The sequence below is a fragment of the Biomphalaria glabrata genome, chromosome 13, assembly GCF_947242115.1.
Source record: "Biomphalaria glabrata chromosome 13, xgBioGlab47.1, whole genome shotgun sequence".
Classification (NCBI taxonomy): domain Eukaryota; kingdom Metazoa; phylum Mollusca; class Gastropoda; family Planorbidae; genus Biomphalaria; species Biomphalaria glabrata.
Window position 1 is genome coordinate 29,964,526 of NC_074723.1, and position 18,859 is coordinate 29,983,384.

The window sequence follows — 18,859 nt, forward strand, 5'->3', positions numbered from 1 at the left end:
AAGACCTCAAAAGAAACCAACTCAGCTATTTAGGTCATCATATTTGATTTATTATAAACATTATAATGACATAAATTTTAATTTGTCCTGTCATTAACATGCAATTTATTTATTTTTTTTGGTCAAAATTTTGTAATTTGTTTTGTTGTTTTTTTTTTTTGTAAAAAAAAGAAAGATTTTTGTTAAATTTTTTTTGTATTGCTATCTATTTATTGTAGAAATAAAAATAAGACAAAATATTTACATCAAACATTAATTTGTCTGTGTTTTTAATTTCTGTTTTGCTTTTCTGGCATCAAGGATGGCTTGTAAAGACAATTCATGTTGTGATTTCTTCTTTGAATCTGTTTTTAAGTAGGCCTGAAAAAAAAGGAAACACAAATGCTGTAAAAGATTGGCTGCAACATTAGTTAGACTTAATAAATAGCACTAACTACAAATCGAAAAAGAATCATTCCATGAATGTAAGAGAGTTCCTTAGCAGTGAACAACATATGAGCTGTTTCTTGAGTAGCAATTATATGTATCATTCAATAACTTTTAATAGACTCAAAAGGTGTGAGTTTGAACAGGGATGAACTTAACTGAAACATGTGGCATGAGTCTCAAACTATGAATCTTTGCCCTCTATTTACCTGTATGCACACGTCTGGATCTTTGCCACTCACATTACTTAACTCTTGAGTGCATGAACTTGAAGGGTGGATTAAACAATAGAGGTTGATGAGGTCACCTGCGTCTGATAATCTGAAATAGTAGACAAAACTGTGTGCAAAATCTATCTCAGTTATTTTCCTTTAACTTAAACTACTCTTGTTCCAATCCTCACAGCCTAATATATATATATATATATAGCAAGCATCGAACCTTTTCATTGAATTCTTAAATAAAATTTTATAAATTTGAATAAACTAGTCAGATGATTTTTCTGAACTTTCAAGTAAAAGCCTCTAACTCTAATTGTTAACTATGGTTCAGGTCACGATTTTTATTTTAGTTCCGCAGCCATGACATTTTCAGTAATTTACTTTGAAAATGGTACGGTAATTAATGACCCTGTTCAACCTGTGCTGGCTGGGAATAATAGTAACCCATACATTACCAATCATTTTAAGGATTTAAAAGGTCAATGTTAGTCAACAATCACAAAGATGAGTGGCTCAACCAATGGGCATCAGGAAACACAGGCAGAGCTATGTAAAAAAACAAAATAAACATACCAAACAAACTGGACAGTATTATTTTCCTCCCCCACAAAGAGCAATCTACTATCTTCCAATTAACAACTGGACACACGCCTTTAAATTACCACCTTAACAAAATAAATCACACACACCTACCCCTTTGTAGAGACTTCACCTACCCTTATGAAACAATAAACCATATCCTTTTTGAATGCCCCATCTTAACCCACCTTAAGCAGACCCTACTACCACTACAGCCCAACATAACCAACACTCTGTACGGCAGTGCTGAACAACTGAAGAGAACAGCACACTATTTTTTCTTGGCACAGTGTGCAAAGAGCTTACAGCTCAGTAGCAAAAAGCTGGCTAGAAGAAGAAATTAAAATTGAGAATGTTCATCTCTATTTGGTAAATGACACATGCTAAGGTGTCGTACTGTCCAATAACAACCTCATTACAAGTTCACCACAGAGACAGGGGACATCTGGCACATTAAGTTCTTATCTTAAATTGAAAGTTTATCACTTTCTTTAAAAAAAATTCAAAGCACTTTAAAACCAACTGTTTAAAAAAAAGTTCACATTATGTGTGACTTACAAATCTCGATTGATCATGTCCAACAGCAAGTCATCGATACTGGCGTTCCATGCCAAATAAAAGGCCAGGCTGCCAAAATGCCTTGTCGATCTCAAAAGATCAAAGTCTTGCATTGAATTTATAGCATTGTAAACTCTCCTAGTGGTCTGATTTAGACAAACACACATAAAAAATGTTAACAGATATTTACAATCTAAATTGAATACATAATTATATGTTTTATACTGATAGTTTTTAAAAACATAAAAGCAGACATACAACAAATTTCTTTTTTCAATGGGACTGAAAATTGTATTAAACTATTTTAAACAGTCATTTTAAGCAACGCTTATATTATCTATGCTTTAAAAGTCTTTTCCCCCCTCCCGTATGTTTTAAATTGCCATATACTTAACTCTTTCTCTCCTAACTGACGATACCAGCGTTGATTCCACCAGAATGTTATAAATAATTACGGAGAGAAAGAGTAAATATTGAATAGTTTCCCTTTGCTGCTATTTTTTTCCCCTTTCACCATTTGTTTACCAAGTATGTCGTGTTTAGAGCTGAGTGCTTTTATTTTAAAAGTGTTTTTTTTTTTCCAATGGGATCTTATCTTATATAATACAGTCGTTACTTCAAAAAAGATGATTGTGTCCTACGCGTAATGCATCTAGTCGTGCATGTCAACCAATGACTTAAATTCTGCTAAGTCATTAGTTTTCCTGGCTGGCTTAGGCAACCCATTCCATGCTCTAATAGCACTAGGGAAGATGGAGCATTTGTACAAATTTGTCCTAGCATATGGAACGAGGAATGAGCCTTTATCTTGTGTCTTTCTGAATATATTATTAGATTTTGTTTTTGTATTTGAAGCTTATGGTTCAGTGTTTTATGTACAATTATAACTTTACTTTTAAGTCTCCTGTCCTGAAGGATTTCTAAATTTAGTGATTTTACTAAAGGTGTTACTCTAGTCAAATGTGAATATTCGTTTCTTATGAATCTCAATGCTCTATTTTGTGTCTGTTTCAGTTTCTTAATGTTTTCTTGAGTTGAGGATGCATATTCTATTATTAGCCTAACCAAGGTTAAATTAAATAACATTTTAGTTTTATGTTCTTATTTGATTTATAGAGATTTCTTAAAACTCTTTCTCTCCTAATCAATAATATTATCGTTGAATTGACCCCATTAAATTAAATAAATTTTTGGTTTTATAAACTTTAATTGTTATATATAAAAAGAGCATGTGTTCTCCATAATTCTATACCAAAAATAATGTTTTCTGATTAGAAACAAAAATGTTATTGAACTTCAATCCTTACAGGGTAGAATGTACAAATGTGAAAAATGAACAATTCTGTCAGAACATGGAAAATAATTACGGAGATAAAGAGTTAATAAACCCTAATGCTTTGTTTGATTTTTTGATAGTTTTATCAAAATGGGGATTTCATGACAGAGTAACATCAGATAATAAGCTCAAGATTTCCACTTAAAGTGTTTTACAAATTTTTTATTTATTAAGTTTTGTGTAAGTATGGATAAATATCAGGAAAAATAATTTGTATTCATCTTGTTTTTTTATTCATGTGTTTAGTATAAAAAAAAGGCAACGCCCTTTAACTCTATGTCAAATAGTACATTTTTTAACAAGAAACAAAACAAAAAAAAGTTATTGAAGTTTAGCTTCAGCATGTTAGTGCTTGACAAATGGGCTAGGTAAATAACTGTCAGAACATGGGAAATAATTACAGAGAAAACTCAAAACCCCTTTGGAGCAGCCCAATGCTCAATGAATCAGGCACTAAGCCTCATTTTACTCTAAGTGAAAAATGTGTTTAGACAAGAAAAGATCAGATCACTTAATATTACAACCCAAGCCAGAATAGTTGTTGAATAATTCCAAACAAACTTACTCTAATAAAATCTGGATCATCAGGCTCAAACTGACAACAGGCTCGATCCAGTATGTATAGATATTTTTTCTGAACAATTAGTTTCTGTCGAAGAAGAAAAAAAATTGACATTTATTTGTGCTTTGTAGAAAAATAGCTAATTACGGCTCTTGCAAGGCTTCCTGACTGACTGACTGAAAAATTCAGACAAACTATCATATCACAATAAGTAACTAGAGATACTAATATTAAAGTTTATTAAGTTGAGCTTAAGTTGTTGGCTTCCTTCAATCGTAGAACGACTATGGTTCATCTCACACACTTCCTCATGTGGCTGTGGAGCTCTATTTTGGAGAGACACTCCCATCCACAAATATCACAGGTTAAGGTGGCTTTTGCTTTGGTGGTAGAGGAGCTGGCCATTTTTCATATTGTACATTTTCCTTCCTGAGCTGAGACCCATGTTGTTTCACTGTCCATAGCTTTCTTCGTCACTGTCTCTCTTCATCTGGTGCGGTCTAGAACTATGTCTTCCCAATGGTCAGTATTGAATGAATATTGACTAAACATATATAGATAAATCATTTTTCCTTTAGGACCTTAAGGTATTCATTAGCCAATAAGGACTTCAATCTATTGAGCTATCACTTTTGATGGAGGAAGAATACATTTTGTAAACTTTTGCAAACAAAAACACAAAATAAGATAAAGATAAGATAAATGTATAGGTCCAAAGAAATGGAAATTCAGTTTGACTCCATTGGTCCATCTCAGCATTACTACTACAACAATGGCACTATAACTGCATACACAAACAACATTCATTAGCTCGCAACACAGACAACATTCATTAGCTTATTTTGTTTTTGACTTTATGTAATCATTAAATAGTTTAGGAACCAACAATTCATATATCAATTTAAGACACAGTTATCTATGCAGCAGGGGGCGCGGTGGCTGAGTAGTTAAGCACTTGGCTTCCGAACCTGGGGTCCTGGGTTTGAATCTTGAAGACTGAGATTTTGAAATTTGGGATTTTTAGGGCACCCCTGAGTTCACCAAGCTCTAGTAAGTAACTTACTTTAGTTAGAGAAAGTAAAGGCCATTGTGCTAGCCCCATGACACCCTGCTCATTAACCGTTGGCCAAAGAAACAGATGACCTTAACATTATCTGCCCCAAAGATCACAAGGTCTGAAAGGTCTTCAATTACAAAGATTAGTTTGGATATCTTTTCAGACAAACTGTTGATAACTCAAGTTGTTTACTATTTAAGCAATTTACAATAATTGGTTTAATGGGAGTAATTCTTGAAACTAATAAATGTTTAAACTCATTTACCTCAAGGAACTGTTCCTCAAACATTTTCGGCTTCATATATTCCCTGCCAACTCTTGGATTGAATATCCCATTCATTCTCTCTTTTACATCCCAGGGCGCCACTCTGAGGTCACCATTTGTCTCTCGCATCAAAACACTCCTTTGCTGTGGATGAAAAAAAAGTTGTTTTTTGTTTTTTACATTAGGTATAAATGGCTGAAACAAACTAACACAAGGCTTAGAAGTACAACACAGATTAAACATATTGTTACAATCTCCTCTACCAGGCCTTCTGTATATTGTTGTGGTGTTTTAATAGTAAATGTTAAAATGTAGATTACTTGATATAAAATCACCTACCTACAGTCTAGATTGCGGTTCATTCACCCAACATATATTCAAGTCCAGAAATAACTTGATAAATGATTCTTCAACATTAAAAATAAGTTTAATCCACAATAAAGGGGCACAGTCCGAATGTCAACAGTCCTAATAAGTTCACGTCTTGCTAAGCCATAAGAGTGAGTCGTTACTTAACTGTCGCGATATCCCATAATTCCTACTTCTGCCCAAATAAAGTTCTATTTTAAGTCAAGTCGCTCAAAAGGAAATCCCCGATAACAAAACCTATAACAATATATATATATATCCTCCTTCGTGATTTCTCAAATCCTATGACTCAAAGATGAATGTAAAGTCCGATTCTCGCTTTAAAAAGCCGGCTGCATACGCGGCATGGGTAGCTTTGGTCAGTTGCAGATAGGTTTGCTTCTTCTCTCAGACCTTCTGTATACAATGCTTCACAACATATCTAACTAAGAACTTGACAACAAGAGTTCCAAATAAGAATGTGGTCATTTAATAACTAAATACATCAACAGCCAATACTGCACAATTGGCTACACTAACTACAAATCCTTTGTTGTACTTAACAGAACTGCCTACTAAATACAACTCCTGGACTAATACAACTACATTCTCGAGGACTCACATCGTACCGCTCCGTCCTTACTGCCTTGCTGTCCTGGACTGAACTTACACAGTCTCTGGTCCATGAAGGCTTTTTATCGCATGACCATAACATGGGTATTTGATATTTTGGATTTTTGGCACAGCGGCACAATTTAGGCCATGTTGTGCCCATAAACCCCTTCGTAAATTTTATATAGTTAAGTCATTAAAAACAAGGTCAATTCTCACAGTTCAGATGGTAAAAATAGTGAAAATGTATTAATTTAATAAAAATCTGTTATATATATATACATCACAAATCCAACTTGTAAGTCACCCCCAACTCCCAGATAAAGACCAGTATTTTCCCAGGGTCAACAGTATCAGTGTTTTTAAGTTGTATGTTCCAAAATATTTCCCTCTAATATCCTGGTATTTGGGGCAATCATCGAGGATATGTTTCACAGTGAGATAAGAATCACACCATAACAGGGGTCATATTTGCATGTAATAGTAGTACTGTCCCTTGTACATTGATAGTACTGTCCCTTGTACATTGACAGTCGTTGACCTCCTGTGTGATTTGCCTGAGTCACGTGTGTCAGAAGGTCGCACACACATTAACCCTATCAGTCTGCCACTGGAGTTAACAATACCATTACCATCCAGTGTAAATCAGTTGCAATGAACAGAATAAAATTAAACAGATAACATGATAGTACTTTGTGTAGAGAAACAATCTTACCCTGTCCTTTAACCCAAATGACACATCCACAAAAACATAGCTGGAGGTATCAAAACCAGCTAGATCAGGATCAACTATTAATGGGGTCAGGTGCCGTTTCCTCGGGTTCATGAAAGGTGGTATCTGTACTCGAAACTTTAACCTTTCTTTGGCTTCATCAATGTCCTATTTAAAAACAAATAAGTAAAATAATTTTAAAAATAAACTTTGTTCCCAATTTCCAAGTGAAACTCTTCTAGTAGAATAAAATATATGAGACAAAATTTTCTTTCCAAAAAAAAAAAAAGGAGAGTTCAGGTGAGATATTTTAATGTTTAATGTGTCGTAAACTTAAGCAAGAAGGGAGTTCATGTGAGATATATTTTAATGTTTAATGTGTCGTAAACTTAACCAAGAAGAGAGTTCAGGTGAGATATTTTAATATTTAATGTGTCGTAAACTTAACCAAGAAGAGAGTTCAGGTGAGATATTTTAATGTTTAATGTGTGGTAAACTCAAGCAAGAAGGGAGCATTACTAAAAACTTTTTTATGAAGAAAGAAATGTCTTTCTACTTAATGACAGAACCTCAAGAGCTATTGCATCTAGAGCATCTGAAAAACGTTTGGTGTACTGAATAGAAAAAATTGAAAATATCTGTAGCAAGAACAAACATTTGTAGATTTTAAAAATGTATTTGTGACAAAGAAAAGAAACAGGCTTAAGTCCTGGCTAGTCAACAAAGTTTCTGTTTGTAGAAACTTATGATAGCTGAAAGGAATTCTCCAAAATTTCATACAAAGTTCCACTTCACAAATCTATTGAGTCCTCTTTTCCAAATAAAAAGAAAATAAAATCTTTTTTAAACTTCTTTATCTGTATTAGCAATGCAGTAGAAGACTTACTTTCATGCTGTTCAATCTGACTCTAAAAACAGCAATAAGGAATATACACATAAACACAAGGGGAACAATTACTAATTACTTCAGAAGAGAAAACATAGGTCTGCAACCAACAGGAACAATATACAGCCAACCTCTACAATATCTCTTTCAAATGCAGATATGTCATTGCCTTATTGGGTAAAGACACCTCTGATATTGCTAGAGCTTTCGGGAAGAAGCATCTCGACCAGCAGGATTTGAAATAAATGACAAAAAAAAAAAGTATGTTCTAATGACAATAGAAAATCAGGCAGAAGAACAATATATTAAAATTGATAGCCACAAGTTTGAAAACTTAGAAACATTTAACTATTTAGGAAGCATGATACATTCCAACAATGACGTAAAAATGTCCTAAAATCCAGAAAATCTCCTAAATACTTGGGAAGGAAAAACCCTAAGAAAAATTTATGGTGCCATACATGAGGAAACCGGATGGAAGAGGATTCGCACCAACCAAGATTTATACCAGCTATATGAAGACCCCTCCATAGTGACGAAAATAAAAAGGAACAAATTATGTTGGACAGGTCACTTCAAAAGAATGCCAGAGAACAGAGTGGCAAAGATTGTTCACCAGCAATAACCAAAAGGCAGGCGCACCAAAGGCAGACCCTGACCATGAGTATGGTGGCCTGATGGCGTAGAGGCAGATCTACAACAGCTAAAAGTCTGTGCACCACTGGGATGGATCGATAGCAATGTAGATATACAAAATCCAAAACTGAAATATTAAAATGATTAAATCATAAAGACCTTACCTTTTGCATCTCTTCATCTGTAAGCAGCTTATACACAGCAGGGCTTATTTTCTTTTTCTGGGGCCCAGCTACTTTGAGGTAATCATACCCAGTTATTCTAAACAAAAGATCTTGAACTTTTTTGTCTGAGAATATTGGAAATGGGTCTCTCTCTGTTGCTGCATCTGTAGTCAATTGTGAACCTTAACAGAACATTTAAATCATTGATTAACTTGGGCAGTATAACTATAAAGCCAGTTATAAAACTACATTACTGACACAGTATATACTCAGAAAATTGTGGTACACTAGCATAATGGATGAGTAAACATGACATTAACACATAAAAGCAGTCGGAGGATATAGATAGGATAGGCACCAGTCTTCTTGACCATCCAAGTCCCCAAAAGGGAACCTCTGAACCTCTAGAGCTATTTGGACCCATAAAGCTAGGGATCTATTGAGCTGTCATCCTCCCTACATTGCTCTATGCCTCAGATACGTGGACAGAAAACATGCAAAGAAACTGAACCACTTCCATATGACATGCCTAAGAAAAATACTGAATATCAAATGGCAAGAAAAAATACCAGATACTGAAGTCCTTCGAAGAGCGGGTCTGCAAAGCATTCACACAACCCTGATGCAGTCCCAGCAGCGATGGGCAGGACACATCTGCTGAGGAAAGGAAAGCGCTCGCAAGGCGATCAAAGAAAACGCTTCAGAGAAACCCTCAAAGCTTCTCTGAAGGCGTTCAGCATAGACCCAGCCACCTGGGAGTCAGAGGCACATGACAGAGCTTCATGGCGTCGTGCTGTGAAAACTAGCGCACAGGTTGCTGAGGAAAAGTGAACACTGGCAGAAGAAAAATGCCAGAGAAGAAAAGCAAGGCCAATGAACCTAGCTCCAGCTGGAATAACCTGACAGTGTGCAGCCAAACATTTCGGGCTCACCAGCCATATGAGGAAGCACAAAACCCCAGTGCAAAGCCCTCAGCTCCCTGGATGACAAAAGTGGTCATCATTGAATTTCAATGGACAAACTATATTTGGACCCATATCACCACCAGGGTCAAGTGGTTAGATTCTATGCAAAGGGGCTGGTTATTCAAAACTTATTTATGTTTCAGCATATTTTCTTTCAACTTCTTCTCTCAATACTCAATACCCACTGTGCTACTACATGTTAATGTGATATTTATTCATTGTTTGTTTCAGCACTAGAGCTTCTAAACCAATTTATGTTTCATTAGTTTAAATGGGGATTAATATCTAAAATGTAGTTGCAGTGAATAAATAAATGATTTATAATGCTAAAACTAAGAAGCATAAAATGTTTAAATTCTCATTAATCTGTGCATACTCTCACACTGAGATTGTGTTTCATAAATAATAGCAAATCAAATGGGGTTGTTCAGAATTTCTTCCGAGTCACATGGTGGTTGTGTTTACATCTCACGCGGTGCTTAGTATTTGTTAGTTTATAGTGGGACTCTGAAGCGTTTTAGAAAAATATTCTTAAGTGATTTTAATTAATTAATTAGCGCCACACTATAATAATAATAATAATAAGGCTTGTCTTCGATTCTGAAGATAAACGAGAAAAGCCAGTGTTTGTATCCAGCCAATCATAAAGTTCTAACTATTTTTACACATTAGTAAACTGTAAAGGCGGCTTCCTTTACTGTTTTTATAAGATAAATATAATTTGTTTGTATTGATTTTTTTAAGTTAGCTAGTGAAAGGTGAAAATTTTAACATGTCAGACGGTGATACTGATGAAAGCAAACTCACTCACTCTCTGATAGCCCTAAAAAAAATCAAGGCAGTATTATGGAAAGCTTTAGATCTAAGTTTAGTACTAGATCTAGATCTAGTATAGTGTTGATGACGCTTATTCATGGTAACACAGTATAGAGTTAAAAGTGAGAAGCTGGATAAAGCAGACCCTTTTGAGCTCCAAGGAATTAGCACCCTGTAGGCAGTAGACTGTTGTCTATCAATTTAGTTTAAAAGTTTGTCAGGGAGACATAATAATGATAAATATGATGTCAACATTTTGACCAACAAACAGCTCACAAGAAGATCCCTGGTCCATACATGGATGGCTGTCACAGTGGTCAAAATGAAGGTGTTTATTTCCATGATACCGGGTCTCCGTGGGCCTTGTTTCCCCTGGTCGTGCGGTTTGCACGCTGGACTGTCGTTCAGATTTGTCGGTGGTCCCGGGTTCAAACCCTGACCGCTCCCATCCCCCGCCGTCCTGCGGGAGGTTTGGACTAGGAAGTAATTATCTTCAACTCTGAAGGAACATCCGAAACATGTAAAACATTTTACAAACAAGTAATAGGACTTGTTCAGGCCTAAAACTTCTTTAAAAATATTGTTCTTCTAAATAGAACTAATATAAAAATTTTGTTTGGAAATTTTTGCACAAAATTATAGATCTATTTATAATGCAAATTAACTTGGCTTATAAATATTTTTTTAAATAATTTTTTTAAAAATGTTAATATTTCAGTTCAAATAGTTGGATTCTACAAGTACAAGATTTAACAAGATTGTATTTTAGTTTGATTCATTTCTCTTCTATAATAATATATAATAAAAAAATAATATGTATAAAGTTTTGTTTTGTGCATGTAAGGTAATTCTAAGTTTATTTGTTAGGATTTTTTTTTTTAAGAGAAGTCACAGTGCTTAGTTTGGAAATTCAAATAGAATTATTATTATATTATAGATCTATCTAGACCAGTGGTCTTCAACCTTTTTTGGCCTACCGCCCCCTTTTCGAATTTTTTCTTTAAAAAAATCCGCCAGCGCCCCCCTCTAAGAAAAACAGTTATAAAGAAGCGTGAGAAGGCAAATTTGTACAAAATATCATCTATCTATTAATTCTTATGCTGTCAATAACACTTATCCCGCTTGGGAGACGACCGCATGCCAAAGGCGATTGTTGTGAACTCCTTGGCCTATGACTGACGAGCTTTGAGGAGGAATGAGTTACAGAGGTGCCCCCCTCCCCCGTGAGCGCTGTAAAGATTTATTCAGGCGCCATTTCGCTCTCACTGGCATAGAGGAAAGTACCTGGCAGCATTCTCTGGCAGCAGATAGCCTCTGAGAGAAACAGTTCGAGAGCTCTTACAAAAACTGCTGGACAAACATTTGATACTCAAAGAAAAGCCAGCATACAACGGCTTTTTCTGCATTTAGATTCGGGAAAATATGTAGGTCGCAGTTGGGTTTCCGTAGTCATGTGAAACACTGGACTCAGCCGAAATCTTCGGAATTAAAGGCAAAAAACAGCCAATATTATCATTATGCAAAAATTATGTCAAATAATTTGCAGTGATTACGCACAAAAATTAATTGTAAAGACTTTCTTTCAAATCCTAAGAATAGTCTCCGTTTGAAGTTTTGAATATTAGGGCCTACTGTTTTTAGGTTTAATTGTAAATTTAGTTTTAATTTTTAATATAAATATTATTATTGCTGAATTCACAACAAAATGAAATTAAGGTAATGGTAACCTTGTGCCTCCTGTAGTCTGACAATATTAGAAATTTCAAGCTTTAAATTAGCAAACGCAAGGCGAAGGTCTCCTCTAGTTGCTACATTCAGTCTATTTCTTTGCTTATTCATTAACTTTGTTAAGCACTAAATCTAGGTTAACCATGTATGTTGATGGTTAAGCTAAAACATAATTCCATTTTCGACCAAAGTTTGGAATTTTACTGAAACATTTAAATGCAGCCACATCTCTGTTGTGCCTCTAGAGGCGAAGCTAAGAATTTCCATCGTTTGGGGGCCAGGGGGCTTGACATCTTTGGAGGCCTATGCATTTTGCGCAATATTTAATTTAATTAATTAAAAAAGCAATAATTTACCCCCCTTTAAATGGGAGCCCGGGGGATTTTCAAATTTCCCCCCACCCTAGCTACGCCACTGTGTGCCTCCTATGTTTACATTCTTTTTTACTGAAGACATGATTTTGTACATTTATTTTTTCATGCAACTCAATTTGAACGTCAGTAACAGATGTTTAATAATTGTCATTTATATATATTTTTTTTTAATTTTAGAAGCGAATCTTAATTTCTTCATAGAGCATTGTTACGTGAATTGCATAGATATCGGTGTCCTTGGGCAGTAATTCATTTGTCAACAAACAGGTTATGTGAGATTGTAAATCTCTTTAAAATAGATTTAATATCTCGATAAAAGAGAAAATGAGATTATCAATAAAAGTCAATCTCTTTCCTAGCAGTCGGAGGTTGGTTTCATTCATTTGTGTTAGATGCCTACCATGTAAAACAATTTTTTTAGCCTGCTTTAAGTCATCGCCAACCGTTGAATCTTCCCGTTTCTAAAAAAAAAAATTATTTAAGAGCTTAAAAAACGAGCCATAACCATTAACAAACCCCTTTCGAAATCCATCTAACTTTAGTTTACAACAAGAGTCTAACTCCTTTTTCATCATTTGTTTCACAAAACTGTTGAAAGATGCGCTTATTTTCGGCATGGGTTTGTATTTTATTTACAGTTTTATAATTAGATTCAAATAGAAATGAAATTGCGGGCTAAACTTTTATTGTGTATCACAACTCACAATGTGAATAGTGAATAGATTTGTTCTTTATTCTATATTACCTATAAAGTCATTGTAGCGTCCAACCACTGATGGTTTCCTATATGTCCTCATAAGCTACATAACTAGACAATTTTGAAATAATATTTCATCTCTAACAGTAAAAAAGTCTTTTTGTGTTACACATGTTTTAAAATAAATTTAGATTTAATCCATTTTTCAACATTATCATATGAATTTTTAAAAAGCTATGCATTTTTCTAAGAAGCCACTAAAACATATCCTGCTTTGCTGTTTTTAATATTGTTTTAATTGTAGATTTTTATAAGTGTTCATGAGTAATCTTAAATTATTTTTGGATATCGCAATATGTTCGTGAAGCCGACTTGGTTTCATAACCTCATCTGAAAATGCCATCAAAGTAGAACTTACTATTCTTCTAGTGGCAATTCCCTAAATCTCAAGGAAATATTACATGACATACCAGTGAGTTTTCGTAACATTTTATCAATGTTTTTTGTTTAAAAAATTAAAATTATTCTATTAAATGTTACCTGTAATGTTTTTTGCAATTAACATTTACATATTAATATGTCAACATATGTAGATTAAATAAACTATAACCTAAAAGGCGTATTACCTACTTTGTTTATCAAATCTTAAACGTTTATATGCGCGAGATCCATGGACAATAAATACTCTTCGATCATAACAAAACTGTAAGAATTTAAAAAATTTAAAATGGGATTCCCGAACTAAATTTCTAACGCTGTTCCTATTCTTAAATTAGAAGCAAGTTAATTATAATTTGTCTATATTTAGTTTAATGTTGAAGAATTTTAAAATTTGTTTTGTTTCAGAGCACCTTTTGTTTCTTCTTTACGCCTTTATGCCCAGCGCCCCCTTTTGTGCCCAGCGCCCCCCTACCGCCCCTTTGGCTCTCAGCGCCCCCCAAAATCTTGAAAACGCCCCCTAGGGGGCGATATCGCCCCCGTTGAAGACCACTGATCTAGACTCTTGGAACAAGTCAAGTCATTAGACTCATTAGTCAACAACTCATATTCATATTGATGATATTCATGAACACAGAAGAAGTTCAAGAAGAGGCGAAGAGGGTTAAATTGTTAAAAGCAATATCTATTATCTTGGGCCTGATGATCTTCATCATCTTGATCTTCATCTTGACTTGAAACTTGAAATTTGATTGAGGATGGCCTATGGCTAGCTGATTAGATCTAGACTCCAGATGTATGTAAAAGAATACAGATAGAGATATATAGATATAGATTATGTAGATCTTTTCTTTTTTTTCAACCTGATTGTGTGCTAGAAAGACATCTGATGATATTATTCCTTAATATTAATCTGCTACTTGTTGAAAGCAGTCTCAAAGAGCTGAAGGTTATGGACGCAGCCATTTTAGTATTTTAAAATTGTAAATCGGAAATTTTAAATTAAGGGAGACTACTACAAATGTATAGCAACGACGTTTTCTTAGCAACGTATTCAGAAATCAAATGTTAAGATGAGAACCGATACATCTAGACCTATATATACCACAGAATATTAAGTAAACAACTATTCAAGTGAAATAATAATTTAAAATGCAGCGCAATATTTCTGATCGAGTTGATTTTTCTAAATTTGGAATACCTAGTTGGCGTATAGAACAGAGATATGCACCTGGAGTTCTCATTGGGAACTGGTCTGAAGAGAGATTAAAGGTATCCTTGTCTTTATTCTTTATTATAAGTCAGTTAAGTTTAACTAATAAAAATGGTATACCAATAATATTATAGACTAATTAATAGAGCACTATTCTATCAATCTGCAGTTATTTAAAAAAAACTAAAACAAATAAAAACCACATATTTTATTTGTGGTAAACCACAGTCACTTAAATCACACAGACTCAGACTAAAAACTTAAAATATTTAGGTGTAAAAATAAATGAAAAGTTATTATGGAATCCCCATATTGATGAAAAACAAAACATTAGGGTTTATTAAAAGAATTTTTTACAAATCAAACAAGAACATAAAACTAAAATGCTAAATAAGATAACAGACAAACACATAAAGAATTAAAAATGATTGCTGCCTGATTGTGTGGTATGCATGCTGGACTGTCATTCTGACTTCTTGATGGTCCTGGGTTTATACCCTGCACGCTCCTATCCCATATTGCGCTACAGGAGATTTGGCCTAGGAGTACATTATCTTTAACTTGGAGGACATCCAAAACATGTAAAACATTTTAGAAAGCATTTTTACAAAAAACAACAACACATTTTTAAAGGTTTTGAACAGATAGGTTTTAATGTTTTTTTTCAAAGTAGTGTTTGACTGAGCTCAATTGAGAGCAAATTGCAAACCTTTGGACAGTGCATTGATAAGTAAATCCTCCAAATTATCTCAGTTTACATGCTAATATTGGTTATTTATTTGAATTTTAAATGAAGTGTAAGAAAAAAAACCTGACATAGATCCTAAAAAAATCAGTAGACCCTACATTACTTGAGTTTTTTTTTAGCTAACAAGATTCTAGAAACAGGGTTCTTCAATGTTGGTGGTAAAGTGCAACTACCTTAAGTGACAAACACAAAATATTTTCAGTATGAAGTTACAAAGCACTTTGATTTTCTATTTACATTTTTAAATGTGATTGTTTCTTATTAAAATTAAAAACTTTTAATTTCTTTTCTAAAAAAAATGAACTTTAAATCTGTCTAGTTTCCAGATACAAAATATAAACACAACACAACACATCGCATAGACTTTAAAAATTATGGAGAGTTCCATCCTGATGTGACAGTCAGAAGGAAAGCTGTGTTGAACAATGAAGGCCTTCCCGCTGACATGATATTTCGACATCATGATGATGCTTATGACAACATGCTCATAACCATGTATGATGAGCATTACAATGGACGCTGGAGAGAGAACTGCTTACCTCCTCTAAGGCAGTTTAACAGTCAGACACTGGGATGGATGCCAGAGAGATCTGATTATCCCCTCAGAGGTATAGCATCATCTTTTACTATTATATTATTCATTTATTCTTCTGTGTTATGTCAGTAGACTATAATGGCTTTAGACTAAGTAGACAGATGCTACCTGGCCCTGTCGTATGTACTCAGGAATGTCATCTTGATGATCCCAGGTTCAAACACTACCCGCCTGAGGCAGGTTTGGGCTAGATCTTAATAAACCTTCAATTCTGAAGGATCATCCAAAACAATCTCCTTGTTTTTTGTGGGGGGTTTTTTGTAATCATATTTTCTAAGATATGTACAGATGAATAAGTGTAAGATAAAATTCTTCTAGGATTCCTAGAATGTTCCTTACAAAAAAAAAAGTATATCCTCCATAAATGAATATTTTGAACTACTCATCAATAGTAATTTTTAAGTTAAACTGCACTACAATTAATTTGTGTTTTTTCTGTATATTTAGAACTTTGCTAAAATTACCTGAATGTATTTAGTATATGCTTCACTATGCATCTATAGATGAATAGAAGAAACAATGTAGGGAAAGTGAGAAGGGATTTTTTCTGACTCAAATATAATTAGTTTTTTAGTGGGGGCATTAGGGTTTGGCTAGAAATCTCCTATCTTTGGGATATGAAGATATTGCAATAATTTAAAAAATTGATGTTTATATGTTTAATTTATCAATCTCAACATTTCATAAGAGGCTTGTATCAATTATGAGTGAAAAAGCAGTGATATTTCAAACAGTATTAGTAGGCTATATTAATCAAACAAGTGGGTTTTTTTTTCCTTTAAAATATTTTTTAAAGTATTTTTAATTATTTATTTAAAGTTAATTTTTAATTTATTTATTTAGTGCAAACCAGCAATAAAAAGTAATCAGTTTTCCCTTTTTTTTTTGTCACATAATTTTTAGGTCCTCCAACTAACTTTGGCTTAAAACAGTACAAAGAAGCATTGGCTCTGGCAAGACAAAAAGAATTGGACCATCCTGACTTTGAATCCACATATATGGATTCTTATAGAGAGAAGCAGAAAAATGCCATGTGCTTCACTCGGCATGCAACTCCAAAACACTTGTCCACATCTCTCCTCCCTTCCAATAACCTTAACAGCAATCTTCACTTCCGAGGAAAACCACTTCTGAGAATCCCTGAAGTAATGCCACAAGAACTCACCCAGATATCAGTATAAAAAAATCCTTTTGAAAAGGAAAAAACAAAATACTAGCTGAATATGAAAACTAAAAAAAAAAACAATTTTGACCTTTTTGAAACAAAAAATAAAAGCAACTCTCCTATGTGAATATTTTACATGTTTAAATATTTTCAAAGCAAATTTGTAGATATTTTAAATAATGCTGATTCTGGCTATGTATTTTAAATAATGCTGATTCTTGCTATGTGAAAAGTCTAAACTATATTTTAAATTATTGGTCAATGTACTAATTTGTCCATTGTCTACAGTGCCAAGTCATAGTGCTTTATTCTGAAAAATGAAATTTTTAGTTGTTTTTCTTTTCACAACATGCTTTCACATCATAATTTGCAAACTTATGTCCATCTAATTTAAGTTATTAAATTAAATTATAAATAAACAAAATAAATAATTTTTCTCAAGTAAGGCTTACTTTTTGTAATGTATTATGCATGGTTAGTGGTTATAAATTAGAAGAACAAAAACATTCCAAAATAAAGTTCTAAAGCTTGATATATAAAAAGAAATTGTAATCATGAAATATTTAAATATACATATTAATATATCTAAATAAAATATGAGTGAATTCAATTAAACCATTATGCTAGGAAATTAATGTTCTGTGTATAAAAAGAATAATATTATCAGCATTATCAGTAATTTCTGCTTATAAAATACACATATTATTGTAACAGGTCTAGAATTGACTACTATTTCAATATACTTTGTGTTTTTTTTTAATTTTTATGATATGAGGGCTTGGCAGTCTTCGTTACTATTTTAAACATATAAAACATATTAAACATATGTTTGAATTTTTGTTTTTCTTTTGGTAAAGAAATTTTAACTATATATCATTGTATATTGAAAACAATATTAAAGCTCAATTTTAAACTGAAATAATATGCTTTTTTTAAACAATATTAGTTATTGTTATGATGTAAGTTTTTTTTTAACTGTTGATTATTTCTATGCAAGGACAATTATACATTGTAGCAGTTTCAAGATAATGCAACTCCAAGTCCCTCCCTCTCTCTCACTCTCTCTCTTCCTCTCTCTCTCCCTCCCTCTCTCTCTCACTCCATCTCACTCCCTTCCTCTCTCTCTCCCTCCCTCTTTCTCTCTCTCTCTCTCTTCCTCCCTCTCTTTCTCTCCCTCTCTTTCTCTCCCTCCCTTTCTCTCCCTCCTTCCCTCCCTCTCTTTCTCTCTCTCTCCCTCTCTTTCTCTCCCTCCCTTTGTCTCTCTCTCCTTCCCTCCCTCTCTTTCTCTTTCTCTCCCTCTCTTTCTCTCTCTCTCTTTCTCTCTCTCTCCTTCCCTCCCTCTCTTTCTCTTTCTCTCCCTCTCTTTCTCTCCCTCCCTTTCTCTCTCTCCTTCCCTCCCTCTCTTTCTCTCCCTCCCTTTGTCTCTCTCTCCTTCCCTCCCTCTCTTTCTCTCTCTCCCTCTCTTTCTCTCCCTCTTTCCCTCTCTCTTTCCCACCCTCTCTCTCCCTCCCTCTCTCTCTCCTTCCCTCCCTCCATTTCTCTCTCTCTCCTTCCCTCCCTCTCTTTCTCTCTCTCCTTCCCTCCTTCTCTTTCTCTCTCTCTCCCTCTCTTTATCTCCCTTTCCCTCCCTCTTTCTCCCTCTCTCTTTCTCTCTCTCTCCTTCCCTCTCTTTCTCTCTCTCTCCCTCCCTCTCTTTCTCTCTCTCCCTCACTCTCTCTCCCTCTCTCCCCCTCCCCCTCTCTCACCCTCTATCTCTCC

General features: G+C 34.2%; 2 protein-coding genes across 2 annotated transcripts; one reads left to right on the plus strand and one right to left on the minus strand.

Annotated features, from left to right (window-relative positions):
• Positions 1–185: 185 nt before the first annotated feature.
• Positions 186–14,379, minus strand: LOC106054007 (28S ribosomal protein S22, mitochondrial-like). The gene is made up of 8 exons (XM_013209708.2): positions 14,244–14,379; positions 8,363–8,544; positions 6,680–6,844; positions 5,005–5,148; positions 3,686–3,769; positions 1,785–1,930; positions 636–747; positions 186–360 (listed from the first exon to the last, which is right to left on the minus strand). Exons 1-8 carry the CDS (start codon positions 14,344–14,346, stop codon positions 253–255), a joined length of 1,044 nt encoding a protein of 347 aa, XP_013065162.2. The 5' UTR covers positions 14,347–14,379; the 3' UTR covers positions 186–252.
• A 27-nt stretch (positions 14,380–14,406) lies between these two features.
• On the plus strand, positions 14,407–18,023 carry LOC106054008 (cilia- and flagella-associated protein 107-like). Its single transcript, XM_013209709.2, has 3 exons — positions 14,407–14,652; positions 15,661–15,949; positions 16,840–18,023. Exons 1-3 carry the CDS (start codon positions 14,533–14,535, stop codon positions 17,115–17,117), a joined length of 687 nt encoding a protein of 228 aa, XP_013065163.2. The 5' UTR covers positions 14,407–14,532; the 3' UTR covers positions 17,118–18,023.
• Positions 18,024–18,859: the final 836 nt, after the last annotated feature.

Excerpts from the sequence above, each read along its gene's own strand:
- LOC106054007 (XM_013209708.2), bottom strand. The coding sequence starts at position 14,346 with ATGGCTGCGTCCATAACCTTCAGCTCTTTGAGACTGCTTTCAACAAGT. Across the intron at positions 5,149-6,679 it reads CATTTGGGTTAAAGGACAGG|CAAAGGAGTGTTTTGATGCG; the intron begins GTAAGATTGTTT and ends TTTCATCCACAG. Across the intron at positions 3,770-5,004 it reads TTGAGGAACAGTTCCTTGAG|AAACTAATTGTTCAGAAAAA; the intron begins GTAAATGAGTTT and ends CTTCTTCGACAG.
- LOC106054008 (XM_013209709.2), top strand. The coding sequence starts at position 14,533 with ATGCAGCGCAATATTTCTGATCGAGTTGATTTTTCTAAATTTGGAATA. Across the intron at positions 14,653-15,660 it reads GGTCTGAAGAGAGATTAAAG|TTTCCAGATACAAAATATAA; the intron begins GTATCCTTGTCT and ends AAATCTGTCTAG. Across the intron at positions 15,950-16,839 it reads ATCTGATTATCCCCTCAGAG|GTCCTCCAACTAACTTTGGC; the intron begins GTATAGCATCAT and ends CATAATTTTTAG.